The sequence below is a fragment of the Gekko japonicus genome, unplaced genomic scaffold, assembly GCF_001447785.1.
Source record: "Gekko japonicus isolate JY-2015 unplaced genomic scaffold, Gekko_japonicus_V1.1 scaffold412, whole genome shotgun sequence".
Classification (NCBI taxonomy): Eukaryota; Metazoa; Chordata; class Lepidosauria; order Squamata; family Gekkonidae; genus Gekko; species Gekko japonicus.
This window is the reverse complement of record NW_015160847.1, coordinates 937,824-958,220: the sequence shown is the minus strand read 5'-3', so window position 1 is coordinate 958,220 and position 20,397 is coordinate 937,824. Positions and strand designations below refer to the sequence as shown.

The 20,397-nt window shown below is 41.9% G+C and overlaps 1 protein-coding gene across 1 annotated transcript in view; it reads right to left on the bottom strand.

Moving 5' to 3' along the window:
- Positions 1 to 531: 531 nt before the first annotated feature.
- Positions 532 to 20,397, bottom strand: part of POLK (polymerase (DNA directed) kappa) — a 33,271-nt gene continuing 13,405 nt past the window's right edge. Inside the window, exons 7-14 of the mRNA XM_015420365.1 lie at positions 16,190 to 16,314; positions 12,634 to 12,800; positions 11,248 to 11,280; positions 9,694 to 9,787; positions 4,857 to 5,028; positions 1,800 to 2,675; positions 735 to 786; positions 532 to 616 (exon numbers count right to left, since the gene is read on the bottom strand). Coding sequence (XP_015275851.1) covers positions 532 to 616; positions 735 to 786; positions 1,800 to 2,675; positions 4,857 to 5,028; positions 9,694 to 9,787; positions 11,248 to 11,280; positions 12,634 to 12,800; positions 16,190 to 16,314 — 1,604 coding nt within the window. The remainder of the gene's footprint in view (positions 617 to 734; positions 787 to 1,799; positions 2,676 to 4,856; positions 5,029 to 9,693; positions 9,788 to 11,247; positions 11,281 to 12,633; positions 12,801 to 16,189; positions 16,315 to 20,397) is intronic.

Genomic DNA, 20,397 nt, shown 5'->3' with positions numbered 1-20,397 from the left:
GAATAGTCAGCTTGATGGAAAGTTCTGGAGAAGTAAAAAAATTCCCCACTGTTCTTTGACACTTGTCAATGAAAAAGTAGTACACAGGTGTTGTTTTTGGAATTTTTAATGGACTAATGTGGCTCCCTCCAATCTTAATCTATTACCTAGTATATACATAAAAATTACTTTGGAAAATATATTAGACTGTGAATATATTACACATAACATATTAAAACACAATTTATGTAAACAAATATATACGATTTATGTTTAGAGAGTGAAAAAGTAACACATTTTCTTTATGTATGGTAAAATCCTTCATTTTAAAAATACTGAGAATTACTCTCCAATCTCATAAGATTCATTATTTGAAGGTTAGCTATAAAAAGATTTCATGATTTCTCACTAGTATAGCCATACAGGAGTGAACTGGACAACACCAGTATTAAGTGATAAGTGAATCTACCCAATATAGTGAAGTCAGTGACATACTTTTCATCCAGTTTATCATGATATAACAGTAACCAAGATGTCCTTAATAAAATATACTCATCTAAAAAATGTTTCTATAGTACATTTAGAATTGTTTGACTTGGCTTTCTTGGATGTGGACTGGGGAGCCATTGTTCCAGACCTAAAAAGAAAGAAATACACGTGTCACTAAGTAAATAAAACAATTTTAATAGCAGTACAGTTAATAGAGACAAATTCTAAAGACTGAAATAAAAGTTCACTTGGCAATGAGCACTTACCGTTTTGTTCCTGTTGTGGAATTTGTACCATATTGTTCTCTGTCCAAGTTTCCTAAGGAAACAAATATTTTAGCTGAAAACCAGAAGATATACTGTGGGAATTATATATAACAAGTGTGTGGAGGGGGGCTGAGATAAGGGCAAAGGGGGAAGAAGCCTTCCTCCCCCCCCCTTCATATCTACTGCTCTCTCCTTCCTCCTCCTCCTGCCACATTACTTCCCTTACTCACTTCTTCTGCCCTGCAACAGCACCCGCACAACCCCCCTCCTTCTATCTCATTTTGTGCCTCTAGGGGAAGTGAGACATCTCTTTTGAGTGATAATGTCTGGGTTTTCTGAAAATACAGAAAACACAGCTGGTCTCAGGCAAGGGTCAATGACAGGTATTAGCAGGAAAGATGAATAGAAAGAAGAAATGCAGCCTTTGCAACTGATTCTGAGAAGAGGTTGCTGAGTCCACTCAAGCCACTTTTGCCACCAAACCAGTTGTGGCGCCTGACATCTCACGGCACCCAGCCAAACTAGGCCCTAAACCATTCTCCAAAGGGGCTTATGCTAGGGCTGAGGACTAACTCTCCCCTATAGGGCCCAGGGCCAACCTGGTGAGCCCAGTGTTTCTACCTATGCACTGCTCTCTACTGCTGTGGGGATACTTCCAAGCAGTCCTAAGAAATATATTACTAGTACCCTTTTTGTATTGTCTGTAACTGGGCTGGTGATATACCGAATAAACTGAACTGAACAGCCCTAAGAATAGGAGAATTCATTATAATAAGTCTTAATGAAGCACACTTTAGGTCCAGATGACAAGTAACCTATGAGCCAGGGTGTCTAGTTCAAATCTTACCTCGGCAACAAACTTGCAATGTGGGTAATAAAATTAGCTTACGGTATGGTTCTTCAAGACTCCTGAAGCAGCTTTTTTCCCTGAATAAAAATCACACCTTTTCCTTCACAAAATAAAAAAACAAACAACTCTTCCTCCTGAAAGTTTACTTGCCATGCTGCATCTGAGGTGCTCAAAACATACTTTTAAAATACTTCTATATGACTGATAAAACTCACCCATGCTTTTTGAACTTTCTGTCAGCTCCTTGATAATGCCTTTATTTAAACAAACATCCACATGTTTGTTAAACAATGCAAGATCCTTTGTATTCTGTTCTAGGTTGCAGACTGGACAAACTAAAGACTTGGTTTCAGTAGTGGTGGAAAAACGTGGCAATTTGATTTCTGTACGGCTGGACTGCTCATAATTTTCTTCTTTTCCCACTGATAATAATTTAGAAGAAACACCTTGTTGTGTTGGCATACCAAATATAAAGTCATCAGGACAGTTATATCTACTTTGACTACTGTACTTATTGTCTTTCAGCTGAGGGAAGCCATCTATGCTGCTACTGAAAGAGTTGTTGACTTTATCTGTTCGCTGTACTTCTACATGTGGCTCACTTGTTTTATCTTTCTGACATTTGTTTGTTTGGCTTTCCAGAGACAAATCAGTCTTGTTCTCCCATAATTTGCTGCCATTTGTAATTTCTGCATTATCTTTTTCCACTGTTTCACTGAGACAACTGTCAATGTGCCTGTTAAATGCTTCTAAACTGCTATCTCGATGCTCTTTGAAGCAAACAGGACAAATGAAGATCTGATGGTCATTATCTTTCGGTTGTTCAATTGATGTTGCTGACTTTACATCCTGTGGACTCTGTTTGCTTGAAGACTCATTTATAGAAGTTTCTTTATTAGCCTGCTGTATTGTAGCTCGCTTTTTATTGAAGAAACTTTCTCTTTCAGATGCTTTAGGAAAAATTTCCTCACCAGATTTCCTTGGCGAAAGCCTAGAACTAGAGTCTTGTTTTCCTGGCTCTAAGAAATGAACAATGCTCTTTTGTTGATATTTCTTTTCCTCTTCATTTAGAAAACCGGATACTCGTACACCTGAATATGATAAACAAGTCATAGAAATTTGATCTGTAACAGAGTTGAGTTTAAAAGCCTTGTCAAAATCAACATTTACATGCATGTAATTCGGCTTTTGCAAATAGTCCATTTTAATAAGAATTACTGGAATGGACTTTGCAAGCCTAAAAACTGCATGCTATTCTAATCTTCCTAGGAATGACAGAGTTTGTACAGAGATACACAGTGCCATAAGTTTCATACAAAAAGGTTAGTTGCTAGAGGGAACATATATCATAGAATACTTAGTCACTGAACAATGATCTCTTGGAAGCTTTGATCTTTAAATGTTAAATGGTATTTAAAGAAGGATGGCATCATACTCAAAATGCAGGTCTCCGTACCAAGGGCAATCTCCTAAACAGGGACAGGCATGAACTTGGAAAATGCGGTTCATATCAGTTCGGGGTTAATAGCTAACCAAACCAGTGGTTTCTGGCTCCACGAACCCTGTTGAAAGGAACTGCAGTCCCTTTCCATGAGGTTTGCAGACTGCCCCCCAAAAACAGCTGAGCCACGGGGAGCAGCCTGTTTCCTGCCACTCCGCTGTTTCGGGCTGTCTTGTGCAGTGCCTTTAAAGTTTGAAGAGTGTGGGCGGGAAGCACCTCCCCTCACTCAGCTGTTTTTGGCCTGTCTTCTGCCATCCCTTTAAAGTGTAAAGGGTCTGCACAAGATAGCCCAAAACATCTGAGCAGCGGGGAGCGTTCCCTACTGCACAACTGTTTTTGTGGTTTTCACAGAGAACAGAAATCAGGGGTTTAAAGGGACTCGGAGTCCCTTTAAACCCCTCTATCAATGGACCACCACAAACTGCCTTGAAGTTTGTGATGGCAGACCAGTCAAGAACTTCGGTTTGCAAACCACAGGGCAAAATTAATGACAAATTTTGCTTCGTGGTTCAATTTGTGCCTATTCCTACTCCTAAAGCAGATACATACTTCATTACTATTTAAAAAATTAATTGCACTAGCCCCCCCATGACCTCCCCACCCTCCTCTGCTACCTACGGGAGACCTGCTCAAGGAGCCACAACCCCCACTCACCAGGAAGCAAGGTGGGACCCAACCGACGTTGGAGAGGAGGGGATGCTCAGCCAGCAACAGCAGCCGAGAGCCCCAACGGGCTGGAAAGGGGCCTGGGCGAGGTGAAGGTGGTGGGAAGCCTGGGAACAGTGGCAACTGCAGTCATGCCGGGCCACAGGCCCGGTGCGAGAGCACAAGCACACCCCCGAGCTCCGCATCTCCAGGCGGGTGGGGGCAGCGACAGGCCAGGCAGTAAGGAGGCAGAGCGGAGGGTGGATGTTGGAGCACTGCCCTGAGAAGAGGCGCAGCATCTTTCCTTACATAGGGGGGCGGGGCCAGAAGGGGCAGGAGTGGGTGAAGGGAATAAAAGGAGGCAGCAGCGATGGGTGGAGGAGGACACAAGGAATAGAGAGGCCACACTGAGAGAGACGGATTGCCTAAAGCCTGGTGTGGTCGGATAGCAGGGGTTGGTGACGTAACCTCCCCTGTACTGGTCAAGTTGGTGACCCTAGTTGCCTCCAGGGGAAGCTTGCAGCGACGGCGGAGAGCGCTACTGACCCCAAGTCCAGCGAGAGTGATGAGGGGTCAACCAGCTTGTGTGACAATGATTTATACTTGTTACTACTGGAAAATTTCGGAAAGATGGGCTTACTGGCAAGTCATGGCATACAGAAAGATTATCTATGACTGAAGACCATGAACAACAGACAAGTAACATCTTCATCTTGAACACTGGGCCTGTTGCAGATGCTGCCTGGATGCTTTCATTTTTACCTACAGAGATATTTCGTTTTTGTAAATGCAAGCTGGAAGAAATCCAAATTCTCCCTGGAATTCCCTGAACTTAATAGCAACTGACAGCTATCCCTATTCATGCCTAATGGGACACCATATCTCTCCCAGAAAACTGGGTAGTTGCAAAGAAGTTGCAAAAGTGAAGAGCTAAGAATTCTTATATTTCAATAAAATATTCTAACAATTCATATTCCTGTACAACAATTTTTCCAGTTAGAAAAGCAGCTTGTGAGCAAATGTAGGGACAGTGTGTTTATTAAGAATGTCTCTTCTCAGAAACATCAACTATTACTTTAATGCACACATAATACAAGCAGTTAAAATAATTTTAAAATGATATTACCCATCAATCTGAGGTGTAAAGTCTGTGGGGCCACACCTTCCATTTCTATTTTCAGTAATTCTTTAGCAACAGCAAATATTTCTTCTCCAGTAGAAACTGCCGATAGTACTGTACTAGCTCTTGTTTTCACTTCAAAGTTTACATTCTTCAATTTTAAAGTAACAGTTCTAGCCTATTAAAGAGAATAAACTTCCTTAAACATACTGTTAAGGTCTTTTTCTGTGGTGTTACAGAATTTAGAAATCATAACGTGGCTTAAAAATAAGACATGCAACCCTTTTACAGTAAGTATAAATTTCACATGGTTATACTTTCCAGCATTTTATTTCTGTTACACTTTAAAACTCTATGGATGTCAGCATTTGGTAATTAGACTATACACAGATGCATTGCAGCACATTCCTGATAAGTGTACAGACCATGTCTATCATAACTGTGGGGATTTTGCTAGATAGTTAAAATAAATACAACAGCATGTCTGATAGGTAGTTATACTTGGGTACTAATGTCACAAAATAAACAAAATCACTGCACTAATATATATAAAAATATGTTAAGCAAGACCAGGATGTATATTGTTTACAACACTGCCGCTAGTACTGACTACCCTTTCAGAAGGGACAACTGTAGTTTAAATCAAGTATAAAAAGAAATTATCACACCAAGTAATCTAATTTCCCCCCCCCCCCCAATTTATATTTTCTCACTTGAACTCAAGGTGGATTACACAGAGCAGGTCAGTACAACAGACAGGATGAGACATTCAGTAGCTAATGCAACAGGAATTAGGATTGTTGAACCAACCAGAAGTCTAAAAACAGAACTGAAGCAAAGCATAAGTATTAACATGACACACTAAATGAAGCAAATTTCCACAGCAGGATCCGCGTTTCAGCAGGTTATACACAGTACTATAGACCACAGTCCCTAATAATTTATCCAAGTAACTTTCTGAAACATAAGAACATAAGAGGAGCCAATGTTGAATCAGGCCAATGGCCCATCCAGTCCAACACTCTGTCACACAGTGGCCAAAAATACCACGTGCCATCAGGAGGTCCAGCAGTGGGGCCAGGACACTAGAAGCCCTCCCACTGTTGACCCCCCCCAAGCACCAAGAAGTCAGAGCATCACTTGCCCAAGAGGGAGAGTTCCTATCTAATTCCCTCCTGAAGCCATCCATGCTTGTAGCCACCACCACCTCTTGTGGCAGTGAATTCCATGTGTTAATCACTCTTTGGGTGAAGTACTTTCTTTTATCTGTTCTAACCCGACTGCTCAGCAATTTAATAGAGTGCCCACGAGTTCTTGTATTGTGAGAAAGAGAGAAAAGTACCTCTTTCTCGACCTGTTCTATCCCATGCATAATCTTACAAACCTCGATCATGTCATCCCTCAGCTGTTGTTTCTTCAAGCTAAAAAGCCCCAAGCGCTTTAATCTTTCTTCATAGGGAAAGTGTTCCAACCCTTTTATCATTCGAGTTGCCCTTTTCTGCACTTTTTCCAAAGCTATAATATCCTTTTTGAGGTGTGGTGACCAGAACTGAGGTTGCACCATTGATTTATATAGGGGCATTATGATATTGGCTGATCTGTTTTCAATACCCTTCCTACTAATCCCCAGCATAGCATTGACCTTTTTTACTGCAGTTGCACACTGTCTCGACAATTTCAGTGAGTTATCTACTACGACTTCAAGATCTCTCTCTTGGTCAGTCTCTGCCAGTTCGGACCCCTTCAAAGTGTATTTATAGTTAGGATTTTTGGCTCCAATGTGCATCACCTTGCACTTGGCCACATTGAATCTCATTTGCCACGCTGACGCCCACTCACCCATCCTTGACAGATCCCTTTGGAGTGCCTCACAATCCTCCCTGCTTTTCACCACCCTGAACAACTTTGTATCATCCGCAAATTTAGCCACTTCACTGCTTACTCCCAACTCCAAATCATTAATGAACAAGTTAAAAAGCATCGGACCGAGTACTGATCCCTGCGGTACCCCACTGCTTACCACCCTCCACGGAGAAAATTGTCGGTGTGTAAGCTTCAGCATAATGATCATAAGAATCTGACAGCTGACAGCTGCACTGAACTGGATTCAGCCGGTTTGGACTTGGCAGAGGCAAGCCAAGTCACCATGAGTCAGCACTGATCTGATTGGCTGACCAATGTATATATGTAGTTGTGTATTACTGTATGTTCTCTCTTGGAAGGTGTCTGGTGTCTGGCGGAGCAGTTTGTTGGCGAGCTGTATATATTGTAAATAAATTTCCTGTATATAGTAACCACTGGACTGTCTCAGGGTGATTGACTATAGGAAAGCCTCTGGTGAATGGAATGACTGCTGGTGAGTGCAAGTGTGACTGAGGTGCTGGTTCAACTTCTTCAAACGCGCTGCGCAACAAAAATTTCCCATTTATACTCACAGTGTGACTCTATTGCCTGCATTAAAAAAGCCTTCAAATAATTAGGTTTTGCATAGTCTGAAGAAAGCCCAGAGAGGGAACCTTCCTGACCTCCTTAGGCAGGCCATTCTATAAGGTGGGAGCCATAATGGAGAAGGCACGTGTATGGGCAGTTGTTGATTTTGCTCATTTGCTGGTTGGCGCCTGCAGAAGACCCTGCTTCAGTGATAATTATAGATTTTATGCTGATATCATGAACAAGCTTCTATTCTCCAGAGGTATAAAATTTGACTTGCTGCTGTTCCTTGTGTACTCCCTCCCTCCTTCCTTGGGACGTGGAGTGTAATGGAAAGTTTCCTAATTTTAGAAGCCTTCAGTCAAACCCTTGTTGGTCTGTGAGGTGCTACCGGACTTGAATCTACTGCAGACCAACACAGCTACCCTCTAAAACAGTCAAACTCCAAGTCACCTTGACATCCTGGCACCTGGACACACTGAAGTTTGTTTCTTCTCCATAAACTGGGATTTTAAATCATAATTTAATCTCAATTTGTAGGAAGGAAGCAAATTTCAATTTGCCCAAATGGCCTTAATTCAGAAGCCATGGCAAATCGGGGTTTGATTCAAGGTTTCCAAAAGTAAACTAGCCAGATGGCTACTACATGAACTTTTTGTTCCGTGTAGTATAGGGCAAAAGTAGTTCATTATGCTTCTCTAATTGTCTAAATAATATGCCAGCTGCACATTAATATAGGGATCAGCAATGTAGGCCGTCTGGAAGACACAGAATCTGAAGAACCCAAATAAGGGGGTTTTAACAGAGAATCTGAGGAACACAAGTAACCTGTTTTTATCAGACCAAGTGAAAAACCTTGCAGCATGGTGAGGGGGCTGTGTTCTTCCTGCTCCTGCATTTATTTACTTACTTAAAATATTTATACCCTGTTTTTCCCTCCTAGGACAGGGCCCAAGGCTGCTTTTACATAAAATTAGAATTATATTTGGGCTCTGCTGCTTTGCTTTACTTGAGCATCATCATTCAAGCAAAGACATTATGATTTATACATATCTGCACCCAAGAAATCCACTGGAAAAATATAGTGTTCAAAAATGTAGATACTTTTTGAATGCTGGATCTAGTTTCCTGACCAGGGCGGGGGAGAAAGACAGAACACAGAGGGCTCTCACAAAGCACATATATATGAGCATACAGGTTCACTTCCTATAATGAACACAATTCAGGGAGTTTAAAAGCCCTGAACTGCACAATTCTCACACAACTGTTCATTTTCCCATCGAAATACCAAAGGTTACTTAGAATTGGCTTCTTCATGAACCACTACATGCACATATGCATGAAGATGAATCAAGAAGTACACTCTTTGTCATGTTCTACTATTGAAACTTTTCTTCCAGCAATCCGTAAAAACCCTCAGTAGCGGCTACAAATATTTGAACCAAAGATAAACATTATTTATTCTGTGGCTTGATAATTATTACTTGCCCCAAAATATTCAGAGATAGGATGGCCCAGAGAATCTGAGTAACTAATAGAAACTATTTTCAGACAGTGACTGTGTTGGGCTGCAATCGACCGAAGGGAACGAAGGGAACTTTAACTCTCCAAAGCTCATATCCTCCAAAACCTTGTTGGTCTCTAAAGTGCTACTGGACTGTTCTAATAGCACCTAGAATTCTAGATATCACCCGGACTGTCCCCGATTTCCCTACCATACAGATGAAACAATACAGCTGAATTTCCACGTATACAGTATATTTATTAAACTAGTGTCTGCTCCAAGCTGCAACCAATATGAATTAGATAGGGAAGAATGGCACATCTTTTAAATGTGTGATCATTATATATATTCTTTACCAGCATAAAACCAAAGGCAATCCATTACTGCTTAATTCTTTTGCTAATTAGCAGCTTTTACTAAAAACTACTCTATGCAAAATTACTTGAGTTGTTTTTGAAAGTCACAAAATAATCCTGTTACTAAGGAACAACAGAAAACAGCCCACACTCAAAATACTTTGCCTAGAGTGGGCAGAGGTAAATGACCAAGGGGGTGGGGAGATGGATACAGAAGGCCAGATACTACTGACAATAGAGTTACTAGGCCCAGCTTAATGACCAACAGGAAACTGGGAGGTAGTGGTGGTGTAGGGGAAGCCAGCAATGCTGTGATGTCACTTCCAGGGAAAAATGGGAAGTGATGTCACACCCCCTAGGAAATGCCAGAAGCTCTATGGTCCCTGGTGATTCCTAGAGAGACATGACACCATTTCTGAGTTCTCCAGACGTAATGTCACACCAAGTGAATTTTTTTTCTCCTGCCAGCTGCTGGAGTACAGGCAAGCAAGGCCCACTGGGGACAACCCTGACAGGCATATAGAATTTCGTATTTTATCCTAGAGTTACTTACTTTAAGTCCTTCCCTTTGCAAATCCTCAGCAAGGTCGCTGCAAAGGTCTTGACACAACCTGTACTGTTCTGCAGCACTTATTTCATTAAATGTCCTAGATGTCCAAATAAAAAATAGCATTATATTTCATATTGTAGAATTTCAGCACTACTGACCTCAAATGTCACAGGTAAACATGACATTTTTCTACTATGCTATGGTCTGTAATCTACATAGAATCAATCTAGAAAATATACTGGACATGATGACTATATAACTATTTCAGTGTGGCTTTTTGAATTCAGTACCCTCTCAATATGTAATACAGAATAATTAAAGAAAAAACCAAAATATAGTTCCTTTACATGCTGCTGCTGTATAACATAAATAGGAAGCAATGCCTGAGAACTAATATATAGCCAAACAATACTAAAGACCGAAAAAGACTGTGTGTTGATTTTTGTCTACAGTTTATTTTTCTCATCAAGCACAAGAGATCTAATAAGCAAAACAGAAACAGTACAAAAAAGCATGAGGCATGTCAACTGATGCAGAAAATGGAGTTATAGAAATAAAAAACAGTGCAGTAAGAGTAAGGCATAGCTACAGTTCTGTCCTTTATATAAGCCGTCCATTTCTTTTTAAGTTCTTTTCATAGGCCTTCCTGAACCTTCCATTATACTGTTGCCCTATAACCTTTACAAAAATGCCCTCCTGAGCAACTCATTTACATAGTTTACACAGGGAGGGGCTGCGGCTCAGTGGTAGAGCATCTGCTTGGCATGCAGAGGGTCCCAAGGTTCAATCCCCAGCATCTTTAAATGAAAGGATCAGTTAGTAGGTGCTGTGAAAGACCTCAGCCTGAGACCCTGGAGAGCTGCTGCCAGTCTCAGTAGACAATACTGACCTTGATGGATTCAGTATAAGGCAGCTTCATGTGTGCATGTGAGTTTGTGAAATGATGGAAGTGTGTGTGTGGGGGAGGGGGCTATCTGGCCCCCTCAGGCAGGCCATTGTATAAGAAGGAAGCTGCAACAAAGAAAACCTTCTATGGGCAGCTATCAATTTTCTCCATTTGCAGAGTGGCAGCTCTAGAAGACTTTGTTAGTAGAAGTATCTTTGTATTTTTGAAAGATGGCTGGTCTTTTTTTTAATACATTTTCTTGGAACAGTAATATGTATTCCTGTGACATCACTAACCATGAAGAAGGATTTTTTTTAGTATCACATTTGTATTTCTAATTGAACTAGGCCTAATTATGCAAGAAAGCCCAAGTTCACTCTTATTCTGAAATAGTTTAAGCCTTTATAAAGCAAAGTCCTCATGGGATGCCTGTTTGCAGTGAATGCTGTATGAAGTCAGGAGTGGGCAATTGCCTCTTCCCATTTAATGAAGGAAGATGTCACTGGAAAGAGGCAAGCCAAGCCATAGGCTGAACATAGTCAAGCAGCTTCCCACTTCATATGACCAAAATGTTTGCTACATGTAGTGTTGCATTAGCGTTTCCATCAGTAAAAAAACCTTTACAGGAATTTTACTTATCAGTTCTAGTGGATATAAATATGAGTACATACCTTTCGGTGCTCATACTTTTTCTTTCTCCATCCCTTTAAAAAGGAAACATAGAATGTACAATCAAGCACTGATTTTTTAAAATCAAACCTGTTTTTACCATCTTCAATAGTATATATTTTCTTGGTGAATTATAATATTTAATATTTTATGTACTATTCATTATAAAAGGCCATTATAAAAATAAATGTAAAACATCCTTAATATTTATCAGAATTTTCACAGATAAATGGTTCAAATAAAAAAGCAAATGCATCGTTACCCTTTATAACATTGCAACCTAAGGAACATACATTTACAAACTAGTGTGGCATAGCAGTTAGAATGTTTGACTTGGTCAAATTCCATCTTTGCCATGTAACTCAGTGAATGCCTCTGGGCCAGTCACTCTCTCCCAGCCTAACCTACCTCATGTATGCCACCCATGACACCAATGGGGGAAAGGTGGGATAGAAAATAAATGAATACATCTATTTTAGAGTAGTTGTCTATAAAAGCACAGGAAAATGTATAAAACTTATCAGAACTTGGTTCGGTTAAATAAATGTTTTTAAAGATATAAAACAAATATAGTCAGTTTTACATTTAAGAAGGGATGAACAAGCCCCCTACCACCTCCTTTCCTTCCCCCACTTCCTTATTTCATTTCCCTAACTACACTTCCTGCCACTGCAGTCCCTCTCCCCCCCCCACTCCTTATCCCAGTCCTTCCTTCCCCAGGCCTTACAATCATCAGTGCTACAGTCCTTCCTGAACCTCCCCCCCCCCACTGCTGCTCTTCCTTACACCCCACCACCTCCTTTCCCCTGGCCACTGCCAATACCACCTCTGTACTTCCTCTGCCCCAAACCGTCCCTCTGCTGATGCCATTTCAGCAATGTTCATTGGAGCTGCTAGGCAACACCCCAAATTGCACCTGTTGTTTTTTTTACAGTTACAATGTCTGTGTAACTGTACACATTGCCACAGTGGTTTTTTTGTTTACTCACTTTTTTCATTCTCTGCTTTTTTTCCCTGCAGAGACCTGGGCTTGCAGAATTATCTCCTGCATTCCTGGGTGCCCACCTGTGCAAATTTTTTGATCTGCATGGGGGAGCTAGGTTTGTACTTAGTTATATCAAGCAGATACTGGGTTAAATAAACCTGAGATTTTTTGTGACGGTACTCATTGGTATTCGTACCTTTATTCGAGGCTCTCCCAAGTCTTGAGCAAGGAATTGATGGAAAATGGCACGACCTTATATACTAGCAGCTCCCCCCCCCCACAAAAAAGCACTGAAATAAACTGCTGATTTAATCAGTATAAGACAGTTTTGTATGTTCCCTATAAATATAAAATGTAACATACTAACAGAACCAGAGAACTTAACCAGTTACACATAAAATACCTTTCCAAGTGTGTGGAACCCAAACCAAGTGATATTTCCAGAAAACTGCGCCACGATGTTTCAGAAAAGAGAAGAGAAATTAATGCCCTCTGCTGGTAAAGGTCCATACAAGTCACAATTCCCAGCGCTTTAAGCATTTTTTCTGTTACTTTTCCTATGCCGGGCACCTGAAAGAGTGTTAATATGAATCAGTAAAATTGAAAGCTTCCATTAAATCAACCGTAGTAAAATACTTCCTGGGGAAATGAAAATATTTATTAATTCCACTTGGTCTCAATGATCAACTGAGTAACTATGTTCTTGGAACTAGAACCATTTGTTAAAAGGATTTCACAAAGAGCGAGCATAAATAGCTGCATGGCATTGCTGAGTGCTGCCCATAGCTAGTAAACCTAATATATTTTTCTGCAATGACACTGAGCTAATTCTAAAATCTTGAGCCACAAAATAATATGCATAAATAAAGAGGTTTAACACCATCAAACCTCATTTAAGGGCTGGAAGCCCAGCAGGAACTCATTTACATAATAGACCACACCCAGCAGCAGAAACTCATTAACATATAGGCCACACCCCATGCCTTCCCTTGGCTTGCCTGGGCCCCCTGGGGCCATGAGGCCCAGTAAATGCTGTATCGATTTGACTGATTGCCATCTGTTCTTCAAGAAGGCATGTATCAAGGCCCTCAAAGTCCAGCCCCTATCTGAGGGTAGGAAGGCCCTCACCCTACAGAGTTCAGAGAGGCTCCAATGAACTGAACATGATGGGAAGGGTCTAACTGATATTTCTCCCAATTAACCATTAATCTAATTGGGTACAAGTAGAGAGGACTATTCTTATACGTGTCCTCAAGAGTTCTTGGGATGGTGATACAGTAAGCTAATCATCTAGATAAGGGAAGATGGTACAGCCACAACCACCACTATGCACTTCATGAAAACTCCAAGTGGTGGCAAAGCCAAAGGGGAGAGCAGTGTATTGAAAATCCTCTGCCACCTGTCTGAAATGGAAGTACTTTCTGTGTGAGCGGTGAATACCAATATGAAAGTTTGTGTCCTTAAGATATGGGACAGCAAACCAGGGATCAGGAGTAAGAAACAACAGAAAAACCCTTCTATACTTTGAAACCTTCAGAAACTTAATTCTCTCAAGTCAAGTATCGGCCTAGGGTGCGCCATCTTCTTTGTCAATCAGAAAAAAATCTGGCATGGAAACCACACGATTGCAGGCCTGTGGAAACTTTTTCCACTGTCCCTTTTCAAAGGAGAGAAGAGGGTTGATTCCTCAAAGGGAAGGCCCTCAACCTGACAGTGTCTCCAACAGGAGGGCAGCCGTATGCTGCCAGGTGTGTCTTCCCAGGACCACTGCAGAGGCCATGGACCTGGCTGACACGTCAGCCACATGTCTGCCCACATCTATCCCCTGCTTGGAAAGTCTGAGCTCTTCTGATTGGATCAATTTGGCCAATGATATAGGTTCTTCAGGAAGGGCATCTAAGTACTATGACAGATTTTCCCAAAGGAAGAGCTGATAGCCACCCATAATCACTTGATAATTCACCACTTGGAAGTTGAAAGCCACAGACTAATAACATTTATGTCATAAGGAATCTAGGTGACAGCTTTCTCTGTCTCCAGGAAAGGAGTGTTGGCCAAGTCTATGATGCACCTGCATGTCCTCTGTCACTAGTGAGGAGGGAGGTGGATGAGTAGTTAGGAAATCTCAAAACTCTTGCTTGATCTTATATAAATGTTTGATCCTGTGGGAAGCGGCTGCAGTAGAGGCCAGCTTCTGCCAGACTGGAGCCATCAGGCTTGCAAGGACCTCTAAAATAGGAAAAGCCACTGTACCAGGAGAATCAGAGTACAGGCAATTCAAAATTTTATCCTTTAGCCTGTTATCTGACATGACGACGTCGATACCCAGAGCCTTGGCCATTCTCAACATCTGTTCATCATAGAAGTGAAGGTCCTCACTTGGGAAAACTGAGGTTGAATCCCCTATTCTGTCATCTGAAGATGGTTTGGACCCACTCTCAGAACTGTAATGAGATATCACAGCCACATCCTCGTCTGGCTCATGGTATGGAGACATCAACAGTAAAAAAGTGGAACTGGCTTCTGCCTGCCTAAGGTTGTCAAGGTCCTGCCTGGACCCCAACACAGGGAGGGGTTGAGGCCGCTGGAAATGGAGATTGGTCCAATGTTGCAAATACACTGGAGACATATAATAGGAGTGGCACTGTGGTGGACAAGCCTGCTGCCAAGAAACAGGCAGTGTTGTGTCAGGCTGCCCTAGCTGACCTCCCGGGATGCCAGGTAAGTCCCTCTCAGAAGCTGAGGAGGAACAATCAGGAGAGCCAAAATGTGGAGAGGGAGTGCACGTGGGCATCAAAATGACACCCTGCTTTTTGGAAGATCACCTTGGAGAGGGTGAAGGAAGCTTGCCGTGCTTGGAGCCAATCTTCTCGTGTCTTGATTTTTTGTGTTTCTTAGATGGTGGTTCCAAAACAGGTTGGAACTGAGGAGGTCACTGATAGGGACCAAGGACTACTTGACTCCGAGGCTGGTGTGATGGATGCAGCTCTTTTTGGTGGATTGGGAGCCTCTTTAGTAGTTGGGACTGCCAGGACCAATTGGACAGAAGATGGACCAGAACAAGACTCCGGTACCGGAACTGACACGGTTGACGGGCTTGAGGAGGGAGGTTCTGAGCTAGAAACCGACTTGGATAGGACTGAAGCCAACGAAGCCTTCTCCCATAACACGGCTTTTAGTCCGGATGACCTATCGGAATGCAGCTTGGGCATGGCACAATTGCCTACATTATGGGACTCCCCAAGACACATGCCTAAGACAGAGCTCGTGTTCATCACTATAAGTCATCTTGGTCTCACACTTTGTGCATTTCTTGAAGAGCACCTTGGTCGCCTTAATTTGGCACCACAAGTGGTAGACACTGGAAAGACTACAGGGTAGGCCAAGAGCCACCTCATTATGCAAAGATACCCACTGGGAACAACTGGTCCGAAGAGAAAAGACAAGAAAAATGCCTCACTCTGCCAAGAAAAGAAGAGGAAGGACGCAGCTCGCTAGAATGCTCCTATTCATGCAGAGGCAAAAAAAAAAAAAAGAACTGAGGGAAGGGGGCACCTGCCTCTGGAGCATTTTGATGACTTGGGCAGAAAAAACAGTTGCATTGGCACCAGGAGGGGAGGGGCGTCCCCGTGGTAGCTTTAAGCTGGAAAAGTTTATTCCACGGCCAGCCTGTGCAAGATGAAAGATGAATAACAACAACAACAACACAGAAAGGGCTATCGGAGGGAAGCCAAGTATTTAACCACTACCAATGCATTTTTTAAGTATGCAAGCTTTGTTTCACGCACCATATACTTTTTCATTTAAATGTAATGTAATTTTCTTAGGTAGTGACAGCTAGATATAGGTATGCAAGATAAGAAAGTAGGGAGATGAAAATTTGGAAAGAGGGTACGAACACCAGATAAATAAGTAATGCTAAAAACATCATATATAGTAAATTTTCAAGCATTCCTCACCTTTCTAATGGGTGAATCTTTGATGAACTTCATCACAGCTTCCCTTTCGGGGGGGATACTGAACTGACCATTAGGCTTATTTTGATCACTGGACATTTTTGCCAACATCGTATTTGGAGCAATGCCTAAGCAGAAAAAACAAAGCCCTCTTTGAGTTCCATATACAATGATTTCAAAAGTAAAGATCTGGAGTTATTGTCAAAGAAATGGATTCTTTGGTCCTCGAGAGACATTCTTACAAGTTTTTTTACACACATTCTCTGTACAAGTCAGCAATAAAATCGCAGAAAAGTGACCACTATGAATACACTGTTAAATGAGGTAATATAGTTGCAGATGAAAACTGCAACTATGCAGATCTGTACAAGGTATTCTGCAACTTTGGTTAAAAAAAGTACTTTTTGTGGAGAGATAATGAAAAGTAGCATTGTACAGAAAAGTCATGTTTAAATCTAAATAAATGATCTAGATAACCTTCAGCCAGGTACTTTCTTCCAGCACAATCCACGGGGCTGTTATGAAGATAAACAGAGGTTTGAGGGCCATGTATGCAACTCTGGGCTCTCCTCTGGGAGAGACAAACACTGCAATCCTAAACCTCCTGACACCCATGGTCTCAGAAGAATGCAACTCTGTTTAGGATTTCACTGTTAAACATACTTAGGAATTATGGTTCTAGAATACCATTACAATAACGTAAAACAACTGGATGTACTTTGTGAATCATGGTCAATAGTTTGTTTTTGAACACAAAAATTACATTTTTCTCTAAAAACCCTGAGAATCTGAAAGCTGCTCATTTAAGTTACCTGCAGGTACAGAGAGACAAGGTATTTTGTATTTCATCCAGTTCCAAGAAAGAAATTTTGGACTTCGGTAAAGAGAGGTGCCTGTTTCCCCCACCCACATTTTCCAGTCATCGTGATACCCAATCTCTTCTGATGTTTTCCCAGTACACTACTCCATTTGTAGCAAATAACTGGATAAAGAAGTGAAAGCCTATTTCAGGGATTTTAAGTCAATCAAGATTAAGCAATAGTAATTCCTTCACCATTTAACCAGGTATAATAAACTCTTAAAATAGCACGAATGCTCATGGGATTATTTATCTCCTTTCCTGCAAGATACATCTCTTTTACAATATGAATAACTATCTCTAAGATGGCTCCTAAGTACTTTACTTGTCACACAGCAGCTGCTGCTATAAATGCTCCCATTGTTCCAAATGTTGACTTGCAGATCTTATCTTTCACTAACAGAAAATCCTGTGATGGAATCTGGGATTTGCTCTTCCCTGATCTAGTTCACTCTTTCATATGTCCATTATTTTTCCATTTACTTGACTTTCAAGCAGTTTTCCTGTAATGAACTTTAATATGTGCTATTAAGCTCTTCCCAAAGAGGTTAATGTTGTATATACAAAAAGATATTTGTAAAAAAAGAAAGAAGATAAGAAGAAGAGATTGGATTTATACTCCACCCTTCACTCAGAGTCTCACAGTGGCTTAGAAACTCCTTTCCCTTCCCCTCCCCACAACAGACACCCTGTGAGGTAGGCAGGGCTAAGAGAGCTCTTTCTAGAACTGTCCTTGAGAGAACAGCTCTGACAGAACTATGGTTTGCCCAAGGTCATCCAGCAGTTGCATGCGGAGGAGTGGGGAATCAAACCCAGTTCTCCCAGATTAGCATCCGTGCACTTAACCACTATACCAGAAAAGGGAAAACATTCTTTTGTCCATAAAACCGTAAGTGCTAAGTTTTGCAGAAGGATTAAGATGCTGAAGTGCAGACTGGAAGACCAGTAGTTCGGCAGTTCAAGACCCTAGTGCCGTGTAACGGAGTGAGCTCCCATCTCTGGTCCCAGCTCCTGCCAACCTAGCAGTTCAAAAGCAAGAAACTGTAAGTAGATAAATAGGTACCGCTTCAGTGGGAAGGCAACAGCATTCTGTGCACCTTGGCGTCTAGTCATGCTGGCCACATGACCATGGAGATGTCTTCGGACAGCGCTGGCTCTTTGGCTTGGAGATGAGCACCACCCCCTAGAGTCGGATTTGACTGGCTTTTGAGCAAGGGAAACCTTTACCTTTAATGAAGTAACATAGATGGTGCCCACAAATCCAGGTTTAACATTGATGGTACCCATGTAGCTACTTTCTTCCCCCTCTCACAACTGTCCTGATTGCCACTTATTAAAACAGGTTGATTAAGTGCAACTTTGTTCTTTGGCCTCGGCCTCCACACCCTGTTGTTGGCCCTCTAGAGGAACTGGTTGGCCACTGTGTGAGACAGGATGCTGGACTAGATGGACCATTGGTCTGATCCAGGAGGGTTCTTCTTATGTTCTTATGAGTGGACTGGTCACCTTATGCAGAACTATGATTTGGAAACTTACAAAGCTAGGATTTTGACAAAAAGTCTTTTCCTCTCAAACATGCAGCACTGATATTGGAGAGAAGTCAGTTACAGGTAAATTATATTATGAATTGCACATGCACACAAAAGCTTATACCCAGAATTAACCTTTTATGGTCTTAAAGGTGCCACTGAACTCAAACCCACCTGAAGGTAAATTAACTGGGTTTTAAAGGAATTATTCTTTGTGTGCCTCACAATGTTGGGTATAGACTAACAAGCTGACCTACTTGGAGATGGGTACAAGTGCTTTCAGGAGAAAAGAGCTGATGCTGTTCTACCAAAAGATGCATCTGCTCTGCCTCTGATATCAAGGGCATAGTGCCTAATGAAGGTTGAAGCCTGGGCCAAAGTGGCTGTTCTGCAGAACACAGGAAGAGAAATCCTACTGATAAAAGCAAAGGATATAGAGCAAAGCTCTGGTGGCATAAGCTCTGATTGTTGTAAAAAGAAGCTTTTGGGACAGTTCATAACAAAGCTTGATGGCTGAAACACTGTGCAGACATTTTGTCACTCTTCTCTGGACATGAGTAGCACATGAAAAGGTTATGGTTTTGTCTGAAGAAGCCAGTTCAGTCTAACAGTGCTCTCATAGTATCCAAAGAATGTTAAAGCCCTTTCCACTTCTGAGGTTGGAGCTGGCAAGAACACAGTCAGAGAGGACCCCTTTGAATGCTTGTGCTTTTTTTTCTTCGCTTGCATTTAAATATGAGTCTTCTTGCCAGCTTTTAGCAATGTACAGGCAGTACCAATAGAATGGGAGAATGACAGAAGGAGTATCCCTTTGAACCAAAGTCTGTACTGAGGGAGAAGATATGAGGGCCATCATAGGGGCATATGTTATCTCCAGAGAGGTGATCAGAGCCCTCTGCCAGTGACAAGTCTGGAGTCAGAAACAGCTATTTTTTTTCTCACTTGTGTCATAAGTGAGTCTACAAATGCAAGAATCTACTTTATTTTGCTGGCTTAAGTACAAAAGGCAGCAATTGCTGCCATCAGTAGGGAGCTTCCCATTATGCTGATAACAGTATTCAAATGTTTTTTCAAAGTCATGCCAAAGCACCAGTGTGAGAAAAACGTGGACTATATATAGAACTATGTACAAAGCTACCTATATGTAACTATAAACACTGACTCTAAGACTAAATAAACTATGAATAAAACCTTCAACCTGCCCTCCCTCCTCAGGCATGTGCAGACGTAGCTGTGCTTCTGAAGGCAGGGCCTTTCGTATCTAAAAGTTAGCTCTAGATGTTTCCAAATTGCAGTTCTGCACAGGTGCAGAGTCCATCAGTGTGATGTACAGAGAGCATACAAGTAGTAACCAATAGATTCCCAACATTTTACTAAAGGTGCCACATAACAGACATATGTATTTATTCAGGATATATCTTGGGTAACCCTGCATCACCCCAATTCATTGTTATCAACTGCAACAAACTGTGGATAGAAATCAAGCCACAGACGTAACAACTTTGATATCAAGGGCATGTTGGGAGCGGTGGCGCAGGCGGTTAAACGCCTGCACTGTAACATCACCGGAGCAGCCACTATGGCTGTTCGAGTACCACCGCGGTCGAGGTGAGCTCTCGACCTTCGTCCTAGCTCCCGCCTACCCAGCGGTTTCGAAAGCAACCTAATTGCAAGTAGATAAATGGGTACCCACCCTTAGAGGGGTGGGGGGCACCCTGTGTGGCTGGCTGAAGACGGCGGCGGCGATGGCGGCGACAATGACGGCGGTGGCAACCTGGCATGGACGGCATTGGTGGCGTGGCGGCGGCGAGCGAGCGCGATCG